This window comes from Solea solea, chromosome 20, assembly GCF_958295425.1.
Source record: "Solea solea chromosome 20, fSolSol10.1, whole genome shotgun sequence".
Taxonomy (NCBI): Eukaryota; Metazoa; Chordata; class Actinopteri; order Pleuronectiformes; family Soleidae; genus Solea; species Solea solea.
Window position 1 is genome coordinate 1,471,409 of NC_081153.1, and position 18,251 is coordinate 1,489,659.

Below are 18,251 nucleotides of genomic sequence, written 5' to 3' on the forward strand. Positions count from 1 at the left end.
ATGTTTTTCTTTATTCTTTAACATTTCATGACAAGACATCAATAAAGTGATAGTCAAGAATTTTTAAAGTGTTGTTCTAAAAACCAGCCGCAGACTCAAAGTAAAACATGGCTGCCAGCAGGTACACAAGAAAAAAACCGATTTTAATCATTTAACAAAACACTTCTTTATGATACTTAAGCCTTGAACGGATTTTTAGAGGTGTGTGTGCCAGTTCATTTCACTGTTGGATTGTCATTTTGTGAACCACTCACTCTCCCACACCAAACCCCATTAAGAAAATCAGCGATTTTAGCTCGCATGGACACAGGAGCTGCTGGTCTACTGCTGCCTCACGTGGTCATTTGGTTTTACTTTGGTAAATCAAAACTAAGCATTTTGCACTTGCAAGTGACAAAATAAGACATTTGAACTTAGTGATGGAGGCAACAGCGGATCAACAACCTGTGTGTGTGAGACATCGTAGACTTAACTACAGTTTTAAAAAGAAGAAGTATTTTATTAAATCGTCTATACCAAATCATTTTATTATTAGAATTTCTCAAAGGTGTGATGTCTCTATTTAAATCTCTCCTGTTCTGTTTGCAGCCGACAATAAAGTTCGACCGTCAGCCCGAGTATCTGGACAGTACGGGCGGGACGCTGCACCCGTATCAGCTGGAGGGTCTGAACTGGCTGCGCTTCTCGTGGGCTCAGGGAACAGACACCATCCTGGCCGATGAGATGGGACTGGGAAAGACGGTGCAGACCGCCGTCTTCCTCTACTCGCTCTACAAAGAGGTGTGTGTCCTCAAAGTGTCCTCTCTGACTCGGTGGTAAAAAAAAGAAAAAACATGAAACATTCTTTTTTTTTTTTTTTTCCTCATCTCTGTTGAATTTCCCTTGAATTCACCTTTGAAAGCTGATTCTCTGACTCCGACACTGAAGCTGTCGTCCCATTGGCCGAGAGCCATTCAGCCATTTTGTGTGAGGCGGGTGAAATGTGACGACATTAAGTTGGATCCTAAACAGTAATCAGTCTCAGGCCTTAATGATGTGTGGGCAGTCAGTGACACCTACAGGTGGGAGGCCAGAATACACTTCCTGTCAGAGCAGCAGGAGCCTTTTTGTTTCAAGAAACATTTAGTTTTTGATTATGATATTTTTAATGCAGTTATTGGTCATTTATAATAATACTTATAATAAAAATTGCTTTTTAGTTTAAAAATGTTGAGATTTTTGATCCTGAGTTGATTTTGTTTACCAGGCATTTTTGAACACATCAATATTCTGTTTTTTTTACTTTTTTTTTTAATCAAAGTTCAGGCCAAAGAATTTGTCACTCTTAACTACATAATCATATACCTTAATCAAAGGAAATGTTGAGGGTTTCTTTGTCTCTAAAATCTCCTCTTTGACCACGTGTAAATTCTGATTGTGATTAGTTAATAATTATGCATTTTCTCTTTAATTTGACAAAACCATTTGATCAAATCGATCCCTATGCCTTAGCTGTTTTAAGAACAAACACAGATTTGGTTTCTGTGCTTCTTAAATGACCTTTTAGCATGTTTCATATGTTGTGGTGACCTGACTTCCTGTCTCTGACCTCCAGGGTCACTCCAAGGGGCCTTTCCTGGTCAGCGCCCCTCTCTCTACCATCATCAACTGGGAGCGAGAGTTTGAGATGTGGGCGCCCGACATGTACGTGGTGACCTACGTGGGCGATAAAGACAGCAGGGCCGTCATCAGGGAGAACGAGTTCTCGTTCGAGGACAACGCAATCCGAGGAGGGAAGAAGGCATCCAGGATGAGGGTAGCGTGTTGTTTTCAATTTACAGATAAAAACAAAGACATTTAAGAAAACACTTGGATTAATCACGTGTCGTGTCGTGTCGTTTTTCCTCCCTAACAGAAAGATTCGTCAATTAAATTCCACGTCCTGCTCACATCCTATGAGCTGATCACGATCGACATGGCGATCCTGGGCTCCATCGACTGGGCCTGCTTGGTGGTGGACGAGGCTCACAGGCTGAAGAACAACCAGTCCAAGGTACAGATGCACGGATTCATCAATGATCCTGGCGTTTACTTGTGTCCGGCAGCCAAGAAAAGAGAGAAATAAAGAGCATAAACAGCCTGGTAATGTTGGTGAAAGTCGCTGACCCTCCTGTGGCACTGTGTTTTCTCTTGTGCAGTTTTTCCGGGTGTTGAACAACTACCCTCTGCAGCACAAACTGCTGCTGACAGGAACTCCTCTGCAGAACAACCTGGAGGAGCTGTTCCACCTGCTCAACTTCCTTACACCAGAGAGGTTCAGGTAAGTCAACGGTGTACTTTTGTAACAGATTAACAGACAGATTTTGCCATTTCCTGTTTCAGGTGCACAAAGCTTGTAAGACTTGACCACGATAGTTGAGCTGTTAGCACCAGTGAAGCTAAAACTATCCTGTGACGATCTCTTCTGATTGATGGTGTGCTTTTGGTCACCACTGAGACGACTGAAACCTTCCTCCAGAGCATAAACAGAAAATGTTGTGCGACTTAAGTCTTTTTTGAAACTACAATTAGCAAAAGAGTTGAGCGACAGAGTATGAACCAGGTTTAAATCTCGCACCTTTTTTTTTTTTAAACAGTTTTTAATCTTGGGTTTTAATGCCAGGTCCTACGTGTATTTTAATACATTGTTAAATATTTATTTCTCTGAATATATCATATTTTTGTAGGTTTATTGTTTATTTTCTGAGTTGTTCTGCAGCTTTTACTTTAACTTCAGAAGAACAGAAAAATTCACATGGAACCTGTCATCAAAAAGTTTTATTTTGGTGATGTAGTTTAATAATTTGCAGATTACAGGATGACAGTAAAGTGCGTTTGGTCTGATTTGATATAGCAGTCCTTTATTTGCACTTTTCTCACAGTAAACTGGAAATTTTCCTGGAGGAATTTGCCGACATCGCGAAGGAGGACCAGATCAAGAAGCTGCACGACATGCTGGGTCCACACATGCTCAGGAGGCTGAAGGCCGACGTCTTCAAGCACATGCCTTCAAAGACGGAGCTCATCGTCAGAGTGGAGCTCAGCCCCATGCAGAAGTGAGTCCTAAAGACCAGGGAAGGCCATGACATTTACCAGGGTCCTTGAATGCGTCTGATAAACTGAACACGCTGTCGACCCTGCATTACTTTGACTAGCTCTCATGCACTGGAGTTCAGAATATGAATAATAATGGAGACGCAGATTTTAAAGATGTGAACGTGTTTGTTCTTTGTTTGTAGGAAGTACTACAAATTCATCCTGACGAAAAACTTTGACGCTCTGAATACAAAAGGAGGAGGGAACCAGGTTTCTCTGCTGAACGTCGTCATGGACCTGAAGAAGTGCTGCAACCATCCCTACCTCTTCCCCACTGCTGCCATGGTAACCACCAACAAGTTTGAAGTGTCTGTTCAGGTCCTGTTAGACATTTGTTTTAGAGTTGACTTAAACCAAACCGTTTGGTTGTCCGCTGCACACAGGAAGCTCCAAAGATGCCGAACGGGATGTACGACGGCAACTCGCTAACAAAGGCCTCTGGGAAACTGACTTTGCTGCAGAAGATGATGAGGAAGCTGAAGGAGGGAGGACACAGGGTGCTCGTCTTCTCTCAGGTACCAAACCCTTCCTAAACAAAACCTTAAATATTCTGATAGATTAATGTCGTGTAAATCTGTGTGAGGACAGTTACTCTAACTCAGTCACGTCTCCATGTGTTTGTCCTTAGATGACTAAGATGTTGGACCTGCTTGAGGACTTCCTGGAGAATGAGGGCTACAAGTACGAGAGGATCGATGGAGGAATCACAGGCGGAATGAGACAGGAAGCTATCGACCGCTTCAACGGTGAGACCGCAGACACAAACGCGAGGACGGCGGAGAAGAAGTCGAGAATAACTATGAAGTCATGGAAAACGGCGTGACTGTGTCGAGCTAGAACTGTATAGTGGAAAAACATCATAATGTGACGCTTGGTTTCCGGTCGGTGCCACAAATGGAACTACAACATTCTAGTTTACGGCAAACATAAGATTCCGATCCTACGTTGTGTAACATTAAAGTAGAAGAATGACTGTTTGTGTAGCTCGTAGAATACATGATCTCCTCACACATGCACTTTCTCCTGGAGCCCAGGAACTCCACGCATATAAAAGCTGATGTCAACCTCCTGGTTAGAATCTATATGAACTTGTCCTTTTCTTTGTGTCCTTGTCCTCAGCACCTGGTGCTCAGCAGTTTGCCTTCCTGCTGTCAACAAGAGCCGGAGGTCTGGGCATCAACCTGGCCACGGCCGACACCGTCGTCATCTACGACTCGGACTGGAATCCTCACAACGACATCCAGGTACGAGACCCAGCGTCACTGTGTTCGTCTGATTTAAAGACGCAACGTCGTCGTTTTGTTTTGCTCATATGAACGTGTCCATCCTCCTCCTCCTCCTCCTCCTCCTCTGTGTCCAGGCCTTCAGCAGAGCTCATCGTATTGGTCAGAACAAGAAGGTGATGATCTACCGCTTTGTCACAAAGGCGTCTGTGGAGGAGAGAATCACTCAGGTAAACAGGAAGTGGCTTCTGTTCTTGCTGTTGTGCTTCAAACCAAAAGTAAAACTAGGCGTGTCCTGTATTATTGTCAGCTGATATTGCACTGATATCAGCCGATACTGATAATGTTGTCATATTATCAGTATCGGCTGATATCGCACTGATTTCACCACATTTTGCTGCTAACTATTCAAAAGTGAGTTTGATTAAAAAGTCACACGTTGAATTTCCTGACGCCCTCTTTCCGTCCAGGTTGCCAAGAAGAAGATGATGCTGACTCACCTGGTGGTCCGGCCTGGTCTCGGATCCAAGACGGGCTCCATGTCCAAACAGGAGCTGGACGACATCCTGAAGTTTGGAACAGAGCAGCTGTTCAAGGATCAAGAGGGAGAAGGTGAGGACGAGCAGAAGCTTCAGGTTTTCTTAAAAGGCTGAAAAAAGAAGTGAGATGTTTTAGTTTGAACTGTGCTGCATCTGCAGGTGAGAACAAGGAGGAGGACAGCAGCATCATTCACTACGACGACAAGGCAATCGACCGCCTGCTGGACCGGAACCAGGACGCCACGGACGACACCGAGCTGCAGAGCATGAACGAGTACCTGAGCTCCTTCAAGGTGGCTCAGTATGTGGTCAAGGACGAGGAGGAGGAGGTGAGCAAGAGAAGCGGCACCTGCAGGTGGAGGAGGTCATGTGGCCTCATCTCCTCCCTCTGTCACGTCTCACTCTTCTTCATCTGTTCCCTTTTTTAGGAGGAGGAGGTGCAGCGCGAGATCATCAAGCAGGAGGAGAGCGTGGATCCAGATTACTGGGAGAAGCTGCTGCGTCACCACTACGAGCAGCAGCAGGAGGATCTCGCTCGCAACCTCGGCAAAGGAAAGCGTATCCGCAAACAGGTCAACTACAACGATGGCTCGCAGGAAGACAGAGGTGAGACTAGGACCCGTTACTGGGGACGGGGACCTGTGGTCTTTAGAGTCTGGAACGTTAAAAACAACAGAAAGCACCAAACTCCAGTTTCTACTTACACATCATCAGTACTGGTAAAAATGTTGATATTTGAGTCGTGAACTTGAGTTTTTTGCTGTTTGTGTTTCTGCAAAGATCTTTCTTCAGATTGAATCTGTATGTTTTTCTTTTCATTCTCTTGCAGCTGATTGGCAGGACGATCAGTCTGACGGCCAATCAGATTACTCCGTGGCGTCAGAGGAGGGAGACGAGGACTTTGACGAGCGGTCGGAAGGTGAAGACGAGGATTCATGAGTCACTGTTAACAGATTATCTTTTGTCCTTTTAGTTATAATTGAATTATTTATTTGTTTGATGGAGCAAAGAAAGAAGAAAATATTCACATTTAAGAAGCTAAAAATGACAAACGATAAAATCAGTTGACGTTTAAATGACTTAATTGTTTAATAATCGTTTAACTGCCGCAGCTCTTTTGTGAAGCGTGTCATTATATCAGTACTATAAGTTATATATATTCTATTTTCTCAGCAGCAAACTCTCGCAGGCCGAACAGGAAGGGCCTGAGGAATGACAAAGATAAGCCACTGCCCCCCCTGCTGGCCAGGGTGGGAGGCAACATTGAGGTGAGCAGGACTGGTTTACGTTCATAAACAAACATATGGTTTTCCTTGTTTCTGAACATTGATTTACATTTTCTTTGTTTCATTTATTCCTCAGGTTTTGGGTTTCAACTCTCGGCAGAGGAAGGCCTTCCTGAACGCAGTGATGCGTTATGGGATGCCTCCGCAGGACGCCTTCACCACCCAGTGGCTGGTCCGAGACCTGCGAGGGAAATCTGAGAAGGAGTTCAAGTAAGAGAAACTCCAGCGAGAATATGGAATATTTTACTTACTGTGAGAAAATAACAAACAATAATGAGGATTAAACTCCACGCTTCTGACTTTAATCCTGATGTTTGTTGCCTGTCTGTCTGTCTGTCTGTCTGTCTGTCTGTCTGTGTGGTCAGAGCGTACGTGTCTCTCTTCATGCGTCATCTCTGTGAACCCGGTGCTGACGGCGCAGAGACCTTCGCCGATGGCGTCCCCAGGGAAGGGTTGTCACGGCAACACGTCCTCACACGTATCGGCGTCATGTCACTCATTCGTAAGAAGGTAAGAAAAGCGCTAGAATGTGCTGACTCGGCTGTGAAGGGGTTTGCTGAGTCGTTGGCGTGTGTTTCTGCAGGTTCAGGAGTTTGAGCATGTGAACGGTCAGTGGTCCATGCCGTGGATGGCCGAGCTGGAGGAGAACAAGAGGGCGGCGGCTGCAGCGGCGGCGGCTGCGGCGGCGGCCGCTCAGCCTGACTCGCCCGGGAAAACGCCGTCCACTGGGACTCCTGCCGACACGCAGCCCAACACGCCTGCTCCAGGTAAATGACGACGCTGCTAACACGCTCACACAGTCAGGGGGTCAAAGGTCAACGACGTGTCCATCACACCTGTTTGTTTGTGCAGTCGACGAATCCAAGAGCGATGAAGCTCTGAAGGACGGAGAGAAGGAGGTGAAGAAAGACGGCGAGGCGGAGAAGAACGGCAAAGAGCCCGTGAAGGCGACTGACGAGGTAAAGACGCCGCATTCACGATATTCACGTCAAATAAAACTCTGCGGAGATCACGTGACCTCATCTTCACGTCTCCTCCAGGTGATCGCCATCCCAGATGACGATGAGAAGAGTCCGCCGGCGGTGGCACCGGTGGCAGACAACAAGGAGGAGGAGGAGAAGAAGAAGAAGAACGACGAGGAGCCGATGGAGACGGACAAGCCGAGCAATGGAGAAGCAGAGAGCGAGAAGGACGGAGAGAAGGAGGCGGACGGTGACAAGAAGAGTCCTGAGGCGGCAGAGGAGACCAAGTCTCCCTCAGAGGAGAAGACGGAGGGGTCAGAGGTCAAACCAGAGGACCCCGAGGTCAAAGGTGAAACTTCACGTGAAATTTAACGTTAAATGTCAAGTGAGAAGAGTTTGGCCACTAGAGGGAGCTCTGGTTTTCATGGGTTTATGTTTGTAATCAGTAACTTAGCATTAGCATTAGGGCTATCGATATATTTCTAAACGAGATATAACACGGGACAATATCGCTTGTATCGATATAATTCATTTTGCATAGAAATGACAGTACATGGAGCGCAACACACACACACACACTAACACACACACACACACCTACCTACCTCCCCCTACACTCAGAGACAACATGGAGACAGAGAGCACCTTAGGAGAGTTGGTCAGTAAACGAAAGAACACTGGCTGGATCATTTGGAGCTGGGTTGGTTTTCAAGTGTCAGACGAACAGCAGCAGAATGTTTCTGTGAACAATGTTAAAAACCTGTCTCACAGTCAGCTGTTGAGTGTGTAATGTACATTTGTCTGGCTATAGAACGAGGAGGAGACTGTTCTCATACATGTGCTGCTCATACACTTTACCAGATACTCCACCTAGTGGCCAAAAAGAGAAAGCACCCCTCTCTGTATGTGCTAATTCTCATCACACAAACTGGAGCACTGATACTATTTAGTGAGCGACACACAACATTACAAATACAATACACACACAACAATACATATACAATACACACACAACATTACAAATACAATATACACACAACATTACATCTACAATACACACACATTACATATACAATACACACACAACAATACATATACAATACACACACAACAATACATATACAATACACACACAACAATACATATACAATACACACACATTACATATACAATACACACACATTACATATACAATACACACACATTACATATACAATACACACACAATATTACATATACAATACACACACATTACATATACAATACACACACATTACATATACAATACACACACAACAATACATATACAATACACACACAATATTACATATACAATACACACACATTACATATACAATACACACACAACAATACATATACAATACACACACATTACATATACAATACACACACAACAATACATATACAATACACACACATTACATATACAATACACACACAACAATACATATACAATACACACACAACATTACATCTACAATACACACACAACATTACATCTACAATACACACACAATATTACATATACAATACACACACAACAATACATATACAATACACACACAATATTACATATACAATACACACACAACAATACATATACAATACACACACAACATTACATCTACAATACACACACATTACATATACAATACACACACAATGATACATATACAATACACACACAACATTACATATACAATACACACACAACGATGCATATACAATACACACACAACATTACATATACAATACACATACAACAATACAATACACACACAACAATACACATACAACAATACATATACAATACATATACAATACACACAACAATGCATACACAATACACACACAACATTACAAATACAATATACACACAACATTACATCTACAATACACACACATTACATATACAATACACACACAACAATACATATACAATACACACACAACAATACATATACAATACACACACAATATTACATATACAATACACACACATTACATATATAATACACACACAACAATACATATACAATACACACACATTACATATACAATACACACACATTACATATACAATACACACACAATATTACATATACAATACACACACATTACATATACAATACACACACAACATTACATATACAATACACACACAACAATACATATACAATACACACACAATATTACATATACAATACACACACATTACATATACAATACACACACAACAATACATATACAATACACACACATTACATATACAATACACACACAACAATACATATACAATACACACACATTACATATACAATACACACACAACAATACATATACAATACACACACAACATTACATCTACAATACACACACAACATTACATCTACAATACACACACAATATTACATATACAATACACACACAACAATACATATACAATACACACACAATATTACATATACAATACACACACAACAATACATATACAATACACACACAACATTACATCTACAATACACACACATTACATATACAATACACACACAATGATACATATACAATACACACACAACATTACATATACAATACACACACAACGATGCATATACAATACACACACAACATTACATATACAATACACATACAACAATACAATACACACACAACAATACACATACAACAATACATATACAATACATATACAATACACACAACAATGCATACACAATACATATACAATACACACACACGATACACACAACAATACATATACAATACACATGACAATACGTATACAATGAACAATCCTCTGAACATTTGAAATGACTTGTTAAATATGGGGGGCGTACACAACAATACATGTACAATACACACACAATACATGTACAATACACACACAATGCATGTACAAAACACACACAATACATGTACAATACACACACAATACATGTACAATACACACACAATACATGTACAATACACACACAATACATGTACAATACACACACAATACATCTACAATACACACACAATAGATGTACAATACACACACATTACATATTCAATACACACAACATTACATATACAATACACACAACATTACATATACAATACACACAACAATACGTATACAATGAACAGTGAGCAATCGTCTGAACATTTGAAATGACTAGTTAAATATGGGGGGCGTACACTAGTGTAGTCATATTTGCATCATCTGTTTCTTTTCAGTTTGCAGTTGCAGTAAACACGTCAGTGGAAAAGTGTTTATTGATTCTGTTAAAATTGTAACAGTATTGTATTTTTGAATGAATGACTGTATATTTTCGTCATGCAGGAAAGAGATTTGTTTTATTTAATAAAAGGAGCATTTTTATTTCAGTGACCTCTGACATTTGGCTTGTGGCTTAAACTTATAACGGACGTTTGTTAGTTTTTTAAAGGGTTTGCCTCTGGAAAACATTTGATCTAATATGCTATAATTCTTTGGGGAAAACCCTAATGACATCACAGAAAAAATATCCAGATATGACTTTTAGTCCATAATTAAAAGGTTTATAATCTCGTGACTGATTATTCGTTAATCTGCGTCTTAAAATATTCACACGCTTTCATTATTGTTAGATTTTCATTTGCAAACGGCTCAGTTTCTTTGTCCAGTTCATGTTTTTAAATGTTTTTAAACGTTTTTACGCTTGTTTTTCTGCAGCAGAAGAAAAGAAAGAAGAGAAGATGGACATCACTCCTCCTGCAGAGGACAAGAAAGGTACTGAACATCTGATTCTTCTTCTTCTGAGTTTAATCTTCAAGTTAATCTATGTTCCTGGGTTTAATCCTGAGGTTAAAAATCCATGTTCCTGGGTTTAATCCTTCAATCAGAAATCCATAACTCAGTGTTTCTCCTCTCGTAGATGTGAAGGAGGAGAAAGAGGTGTCGAAGCCTGAGGAGGCGGCGAAGCTTCAGAACGGTGACGGCGGTAAAGAAACCGCTAGCGTCGGAGCGCCGAGCGAGGAGAAGAAGAAGGTGAAGACCAGGTTCATGTTCAACATCGCAGATGGTGGATTCACAGGTACGAGAAGAGGAAGAAAACCACGCCCTGCCGTTGTTGTTGTTGTTGTTGTTGTTGTTGTTGTTTTCTCGCTGACGTCGTTTTTGTCCTTGTTGTTTCAGAGCTTCACTCTCTGTGGCAGAACGAGGAACGCGCTGCTACGGTTACAAAGAAAACCAACGAGATCTGGCACCGTCGCCATGACTACTGGCTGCTGGCCGGCATCATACAGTATCCTTTCTTACTCCTGAAACACCACGTTTGTGATTGTTGTCGTTGTCGTTGTCCTTGACCGCGGTTCCCCTCAGACACGGTTACGCTCGCTGGCAGGACATCCAGAACGACGTGAAGTTCGCCATCCTCAACGAGCCGTTCAAAGGCGAGATGAACCGAGGGAACTTCCTGGAAATCAAGAACAAGTTCCTCGCAAGAAGATTCAAGGTATGACCGCGAGGGTTTACGCTTTGGGTCACTTTACTTCTGTGGCCCTAATCAGATTATTCTGAGCAGTTGGTGCAATCAGACTGTTTTTGTTAATATAATCAGATTAATTTGGTGGTTTTAATCGGATTATTTGAGTGCGTCTAATTGAGTTACTTTAGTAGACGTAATTGGATTACTTCAGTTGGTGTGGTCAGATTATTTTGGTGTCTGTATTCAGATTACTTGAGCGGCTACAATCAGATTAATTTATTCTGGGGACTGTATTTGGATTACTTCAATTGGTGTAATCAGATTACTTTCTATGTATTCAGATTCCCTTGCTGGATGAAAACCAGTCACTGGGGCAGTTAAAAATCAGATTACCTGAGTGGCTGTAATTAGAGATGTTTCCCTCCCGATACCGATATTGATACTTGTGCTGTGGGTATCGATACCGGTTCCAGTGTGTTATAAAAAAATATATCATACTATGCCTGCATGACTGTGATATGATTATCATTGGTGGTAAGGTTTGGCTCAGGTTAAACCCTCTGTAAAACATGAACAAATACAGCTAATGGACACCATTTATTTACCATTTATTACCAGTGATATGTTACTACGTTTATCAGCTGGTACGTTTGTTTTGACTCTGGTCCAAACACCGCAGCACTGGCAGAGCTTCATGTTTGTATGACGACTGACCGGGATAGGACGCGCGTGACATCATTTTTACATGACTCTAGATTGTTAAAGGGGACATATTATGCAAAATCAACTTTTTAACCATTTCAATACTTATATTTGGGACTCTGGAGGCCCTACCAGCCACCAAAGTGTGGAAAAAGAATACTCAGTCATGTTTTCGTGGTTCCCCTTAGTTTAAGTATAGGCGATAAAACACGCCATGTTGAATTCCCTGCGCTTATGACCGGAGCACAGACTCGGTCTGATACAGTCACATACAGCGATCAGCGGTGCTGTCCCTAAGTGTTTTTAACTGATTTACAGTTGGTCAGTGTTCAGCTTGATCCTTGAGTCGGACGTCTCTTCCTGTGACGACACTCTCGCTGCCATGTTGATATTGTCAGAGAACTAGTGGAGGGAGGGGGAGAGGAATGGAGCGGAGGGAACAGGAGCTGAGCGAGTGAGCGCTGTAACAAGGACAAATCAGAAACCCCCTGGAAGAAGTGGGCGTGTGTTTCCCTTTGTCTGATTTGCATATTAAGGGACCATGCACAAAGCGTTCTGAAAGGGGCGGGTTTAGCAGGGTTATTGAACTGCTATGGTGCTTCATCCTTATGGTAATTTGACCAAAGCATGTCACAGACATGTTCATTAGGACACCAGGGAACTAGTTTAACTTGAAGAAATAATAAGGTATAATATGTCTCCTTTAAAATGAGTCTCTGAAGTCACGCTAAGCTTTAAAAACAGAGGCATACATACGCAGGACACAGGTACGCTGCTCTTTTCGTTTAATAAACGGGCTGCTCCAGTTAGACTGTGGGCGCGCTAATGGAGCTAGGATTTCTTTCCTTTGTAATAAAAACTCGTGGAAGTCATGTGACAACAGTGTGATGCTGCTGAAGTGAAGCAGAGGGTTTAGTAAAGAGATGCTGAGGCGTATCTGTGCCATGTGAGATTATGGGTACCAAATTATTAAACCCATTTAATTTTATTTACATGTCTAAAAATGACTCCAATATCAATATATTTAAGTCTCAGCATGTTCAGATTACACAGGCTCATAACTCACAACTGTCTTACATTGGCCAATCTGGGTAAACCAATAGAATTAGGCTCCGCCCTCCGAATGCGCGTAACTCCCTCCTTTAGAGTCAGAAAGACGCAAATGTGTATGACGCAATTTGACGGACATTTGCCCTTCTCCAATCAGAACGATCTAATGTCACTCTGGAACGACCAATCAGACCAGGAACAGAACCCAAAGCATGCTGGGAAGTGTAGTTTGGTTCTGGTGAGAAACGCGAAGGAAAACATTTCTGGTTGTGTTTCTTGAAGGGAGTTGTTGTTCTGCTCTTCTCTTCTTGGTCGTAGGGTGATATCATCTGTGACATCATCTGTGATATCATCTGTGACATCATCTGTGACATCATCTGTGACATCATCTGTGATATCATCTGGAGTTTTTTTACATAATTACGCTGATTCTCCGGTGTTTTGGGCTTGTGCTGGTTTGATGGATTGGTTTAATCTGTATTTAGTGTTTAATCTGTGTTTGGTGAACATAAGAATGTTTTTGGTGAGCTTTTAGCTGAGTTTCTGACCTGTGTGTGTCTGTGATTGTGCAGCACGTCACATGACTTTATGACGGGTTAGTTCAGGGGTGGGCAATTATTTTCCACAAGGGGCCACATGAGAAACAAAAAATATCGTTGAGGGCCGAGCCAAATTTGAATTCATTTTAATTTAATTGAATCACTTTCATCTAAAAAAAAAAAAAGCAGTAAATTGTATTGTTTTGGTGTAAATTAGGCAGCATACAAACACACAATAAACACAATTACTAACAAACTCTATTGAAAATATCAAATGACTACACTATATAATGAATACTATTATACTTTACTACTGTGGTGTAGTGCGGTGTAGTGCAGTGAATATACACCCACACACACACACACACACACACACGCAGAGCGCACCTGCACGCTTACACACTAATGCTGCAATCACACCGTACGAGTTTACATACGAGTGACGCTGCTTCGCTGGTTAGATAATGAACAGGGAGGGAGATAATGATAACTCCTGAACTTAAACCGAGACACTTGTAGAAGAAAAGTACTACGGACCTCGTTCTTAACGTTGTCTTCTATATAGGCTGCCTCCGACTCCTTTGCGCGCTCGTCATCAGATAAGTTCTTATATTTCTCTTCGTGTTTGGTCACGTAGTAGCGATTCAGATTGTAATCCTTAAACACAGCGACTTGTGTACCACAAACGACTTGTGTACACGGCGTTACCTTTGACGCCTGTAAAGAAATATTTAGCAGTCCATGTCTTGTTGAAAATGCACCATTCGGAATTAACTTTTCTTTTTTTAACGTGAGTCGGCATTTTTAGGGGCCCAGGGGTAACTGGCTAGCGTCACCTGTCGCTGTGCAGACAGACGCAGATACGTGCGTCCATACGTCAGGCTTTTCAAAATAAAAGCAACACAGTTGTAGTGCATGCTCAGCATAAATACTCCATCTGTGTTTATGACTGACATGCCGCGGGCCGGACAGGGACGCTTAAAGGGCCGTATGTGGCCCACGGGCCGTAAAATGCCCAGGTCTGGGTTAGTTGCTGCGTGCGACGCTGCGTTCGATACGGGGGCAAATGTAAATTTGTGTAATCCACATATTTTAGGGTGTACAATCCGATTACTCTAGTGGATGTGTTCAGATTACACAGCCGTGTGTAATCAGATTACTTGTGCAGTTAAAACCACAGTTGTAGGGAGGTGGATGTTCTCATGGTTTTATCTTCTGTCCCCGCAGCTGTTGGAGCAGGCGTTGGTGATCGAGGAGCAGCTGCGTCGCGCCGCCTACCTCAACATGTCGGAGGACCCGTCGCACCCGTCCATGGCCCTGAACACGCGCTTCAGCGAGGTGGAATGTCTCGCAGAGTCGCACCAGCACCTCAGCAAAGAATCCATGTCCGGGAACAAGCCGGCCAACGCCGTCCTGCACAAAGGTAACGACCCGTCCACAGATGCGTGTGTGCGCGTGCGTATATATACTGTATATACACATACATATATACATATATGTATGTGTATATATATATATATCAATAAAATAACATGCATACAATAATAAGGTGGGTCCTTGTATAGAAAGTTTGGGAAACACTGTTTATGTTCGCTATTGTTATAAAGAAGCTCAGTCACATTGTTGTATCGTCATCAATTAGTTTATTTTTACTGCTGAATTCGCTGTAGTTCTTATCTCTGTCTGTGTGTGTGTGTGTGTGTGTGTGTGTGTGTCAGTGCTGAAGCAGTTGGAGGAGCTGCTGAGCGACATGAAGGCTGACGTCACTCGTCTCCCGGCAACCATCGCGCGGATACCACCGGTTGCCGTGCGGCTCCAGATGTCGGAGCGGAACATCCTGAGTCGACTGGCGAGTCGAGGCCCCGAGACACAAACACAGGCACAAACACAACAGGTAACAATAACAGTGTAGTTGGAGTGCCTTCATCTCACTGTTACGCAGACAAAAATCACTGATTTTCTCTATGGGCTTTGGTGTGGGAGAGTGAGATCATGTGACGTAGATTTTTATTACATGTCATTTCACTTTGTTAACTTCCGGTTTCTTCTTCTTCAGATGTCACAACAGTAGACTGAAACTTGGCTCTTTTACCTCGGGAACCGCCCCCTGCCTCACCTTGACATTCCTGATTGGTGCACAGCAAAACGACAGACCAAGCTTGAAGCCACGCCCACTTAAACCCATCACCCCCTCGCCCCGCCCCAAACAGACTGTACAGAGTTTTTCTGGATGATTGAAACCCCGCCCCCTCCTCGTTGACCCCAAAGTTTGAGGCTGTGGACAGAAAAGCTATTTTATTTTTTTTTCCTCCTTTTTTCAATTTCTGTATTAATATTATTGATATAATGTTATTATGATGTTTTTTTGGAACCTAAATAAAAAAAATCCAATAAAAGTTTTTTGTTTTTATTAGCAAACTTTTCTGTCAATAAATCTTAGTTTTAATCTGAAGTTTACAATTTAAACAACGGGTTAATTTTGATCTTAAAGGTGAACTGTAGGGGGCAGCTAAATCCAGCGGACACAAAGTCGAAACACTTAACTCGGAAAACTGCAAACTTTCTGCACGATAAATACCGTCATAAATTTTAATTTGCTTGTGGAACATCTGTGATACATTTAGATCATTAAGATTTACATAATTGTGTCAGCACAAATGGCTCCACCTACTGTTCAACCTGGAAACAAATATTTCATACGTATGGAATTCTCTAAACATCTGACTTTTTAATATATTAGAAACATGTAACATGTTTCTCTGGGTTATGCATTTTTTTTTTATCATAATTTTTCACAATGTGTATAAAGTGTATATTTGTGTATATGTGTGTGTGTGTATATATATATATATATATGTATATATATGTATGTATGTATATATATATATATATACATATATATATGGGCATATATATGGGCATATATAGGTAAATTGGACACTCTAAATTGACCGTGTGTGTGTGGGGCCCTGCGATGGAATGGCAAACTTTCCAGGTTGTGACTCCGCCCATCGCCCTATGTCAGCAGAGATTGGCACAGCACCCCTCGCGACCCTCTGGTGGAGGATAAAGTGGTAGATGATGGATATATATATATATATAATATATATATATATATAAGTCATGGCTGAAAGTGTTGACACCCCTGATTTTCTCCCAGAAAATTATTGCAATTATGCATGTTTTGTTAAACACATGATTATTTCCTTTGTCTGTATTGAAGAAATACAAAAAAGCAGAGAAAAATATATGAATTTGACATAATTCCACACAAAACTCCAAAAATGGGCCGGACAAAATTATTGGCACCTTTTCAAAATTGTGGGTAAAAACTTTGTTTCAAGCATGTGATCCTCGTTTAACCTTACCTGTGGCAAGTAACAGGTGTAGGCAATATAAGAATCACACCTGAAACCAGATAAAAAGGAGAGACATTGAGTCAATCTTTGCATTGTGTGTCTGTGTGTGCCACACTAAACATGGAGAACAGAAAGAGGGGAAGAGAGCTGTCTGAGGACTTGAGAACCAGAATCGTGGAGAAATATCAACAATCTCACGGTTACATGGCCATTTCAAGAGATCTTGGTGTTCCTTTGTCCACGGTGCGCAACATAATCATGAAGTTTAAAGCCCATGGCACTGTAGCAAATCTCCCTGGACGTGGACAAAAGAGAAAAATTGATGTAAGGTTGCAACGCAGGATAGTCCGAATGGTGGATAAGCAGCAAACATAATGAAGCTGTCCTGGAAGCTCAGGGTTTATCAGTTGTTTGAATGAAATGAAACGCTATGGTAGGAGGCCCAGGAGGAGCCCACTGCACTGCTGACACAGAGACACAAACAAGCTAGACTGCAGTTTGCCAAAATCCTTCTGGGAAAATGTCTTGTGGACAGATGAGACCAAGGCAGAGCTTTTTGGTAAAACACATCATTCTACTGTTTACTGAGGCTTACAAAGAAAACAACACGAGACCTACAGTCAAATATGGTGGAGGTTCAAAGATGTTTTGGGCTTGTTTTGCTGCCTCTGGCACTGGGTGCAAGGCATCATGAAATCTGAAGATTACCAAGGGATTTTGGGTCGCAACGTCGGCCCAGTGTCAGAAAGCTGAGTTTGCGTCCTAGGTCATGGGTCTTCCAGCAGGACAATGACCCCAAACATACCTCTAAAAGCACACAGAAATGGATGAAAACAAAGCGCTGGAGGGTTCTAAAGTGGCCAGCAATGAGTCCGGATCTTAATCCCATTGGAAATCTGTGGAGGGAACTTCAAATTGCTGTTGGGAGAAGGTACCCTTCAAATATGAAGGGTATTGCAAAGGGGTGTGTGAGCAAAAGACCACTCT

The 18,251-nt window shown here is 42.0% G+C and overlaps 1 protein-coding gene across 2 annotated transcripts in view; it reads left to right on the plus strand.

Moving 5' to 3' along the window:
* Nucleotides 1-16,301, plus strand: part of chd4a (chromodomain helicase DNA binding protein 4a) — a 28,142-nt gene extending 11,841 nt beyond the window's left edge. The window contains exons 15-41 of one of the 2 annotated variants that reach the window (XM_058618783.1): nucleotides 589-780; nucleotides 1,595-1,795; nucleotides 1,895-2,032; nucleotides 2,178-2,299; nucleotides 2,901-3,074; nucleotides 3,258-3,399; nucleotides 3,498-3,629; nucleotides 3,743-3,860; nucleotides 4,234-4,358; nucleotides 4,475-4,567; nucleotides 4,808-4,949; nucleotides 5,036-5,205; nucleotides 5,305-5,482; nucleotides 5,706-5,795; nucleotides 6,050-6,144; nucleotides 6,239-6,372; nucleotides 6,528-6,672; nucleotides 6,746-6,929; nucleotides 7,015-7,121; nucleotides 7,203-7,473; nucleotides 10,861-10,917; nucleotides 11,063-11,221; nucleotides 11,323-11,431; nucleotides 11,509-11,641; nucleotides 15,133-15,328; nucleotides 15,624-15,799; nucleotides 15,962-16,301. In XM_058618783.1, coding sequence (XP_058474766.1) covers nucleotides 589-780; nucleotides 1,595-1,795; nucleotides 1,895-2,032; nucleotides 2,178-2,299; nucleotides 2,901-3,074; nucleotides 3,258-3,399; nucleotides 3,498-3,629; nucleotides 3,743-3,860; nucleotides 4,234-4,358; nucleotides 4,475-4,567; nucleotides 4,808-4,949; nucleotides 5,036-5,205; nucleotides 5,305-5,482; nucleotides 5,706-5,795; nucleotides 6,050-6,144; nucleotides 6,239-6,372; nucleotides 6,528-6,672; nucleotides 6,746-6,929; nucleotides 7,015-7,121; nucleotides 7,203-7,473; nucleotides 10,861-10,917; nucleotides 11,063-11,221; nucleotides 11,323-11,431; nucleotides 11,509-11,641; nucleotides 15,133-15,328; nucleotides 15,624-15,799; nucleotides 15,962-15,976 — 3,798 coding nt within the window. In that variant the 3' untranslated portion in view covers nucleotides 15,977-16,301. The remainder of the gene's footprint in view (nucleotides 1-588; nucleotides 781-1,594; nucleotides 1,796-1,894; nucleotides 2,033-2,177; nucleotides 2,300-2,900; nucleotides 3,075-3,257; nucleotides 3,400-3,497; nucleotides 3,630-3,742; nucleotides 3,861-4,233; nucleotides 4,359-4,474; nucleotides 4,568-4,807; nucleotides 4,950-5,035; nucleotides 5,206-5,304; nucleotides 5,483-5,705; nucleotides 5,796-6,049; nucleotides 6,145-6,238; nucleotides 6,373-6,527; nucleotides 6,673-6,745; nucleotides 6,930-7,014; nucleotides 7,122-7,202; nucleotides 7,474-10,860; nucleotides 10,918-11,062; nucleotides 11,222-11,322; nucleotides 11,432-11,508; nucleotides 11,642-15,132; nucleotides 15,329-15,623; nucleotides 15,800-15,961) is intronic. The other variant, XM_058618784.1, reaches the window with a different exon arrangement.
* Nucleotides 16,302-18,251: the final 1,950 nt, after the last annotated feature.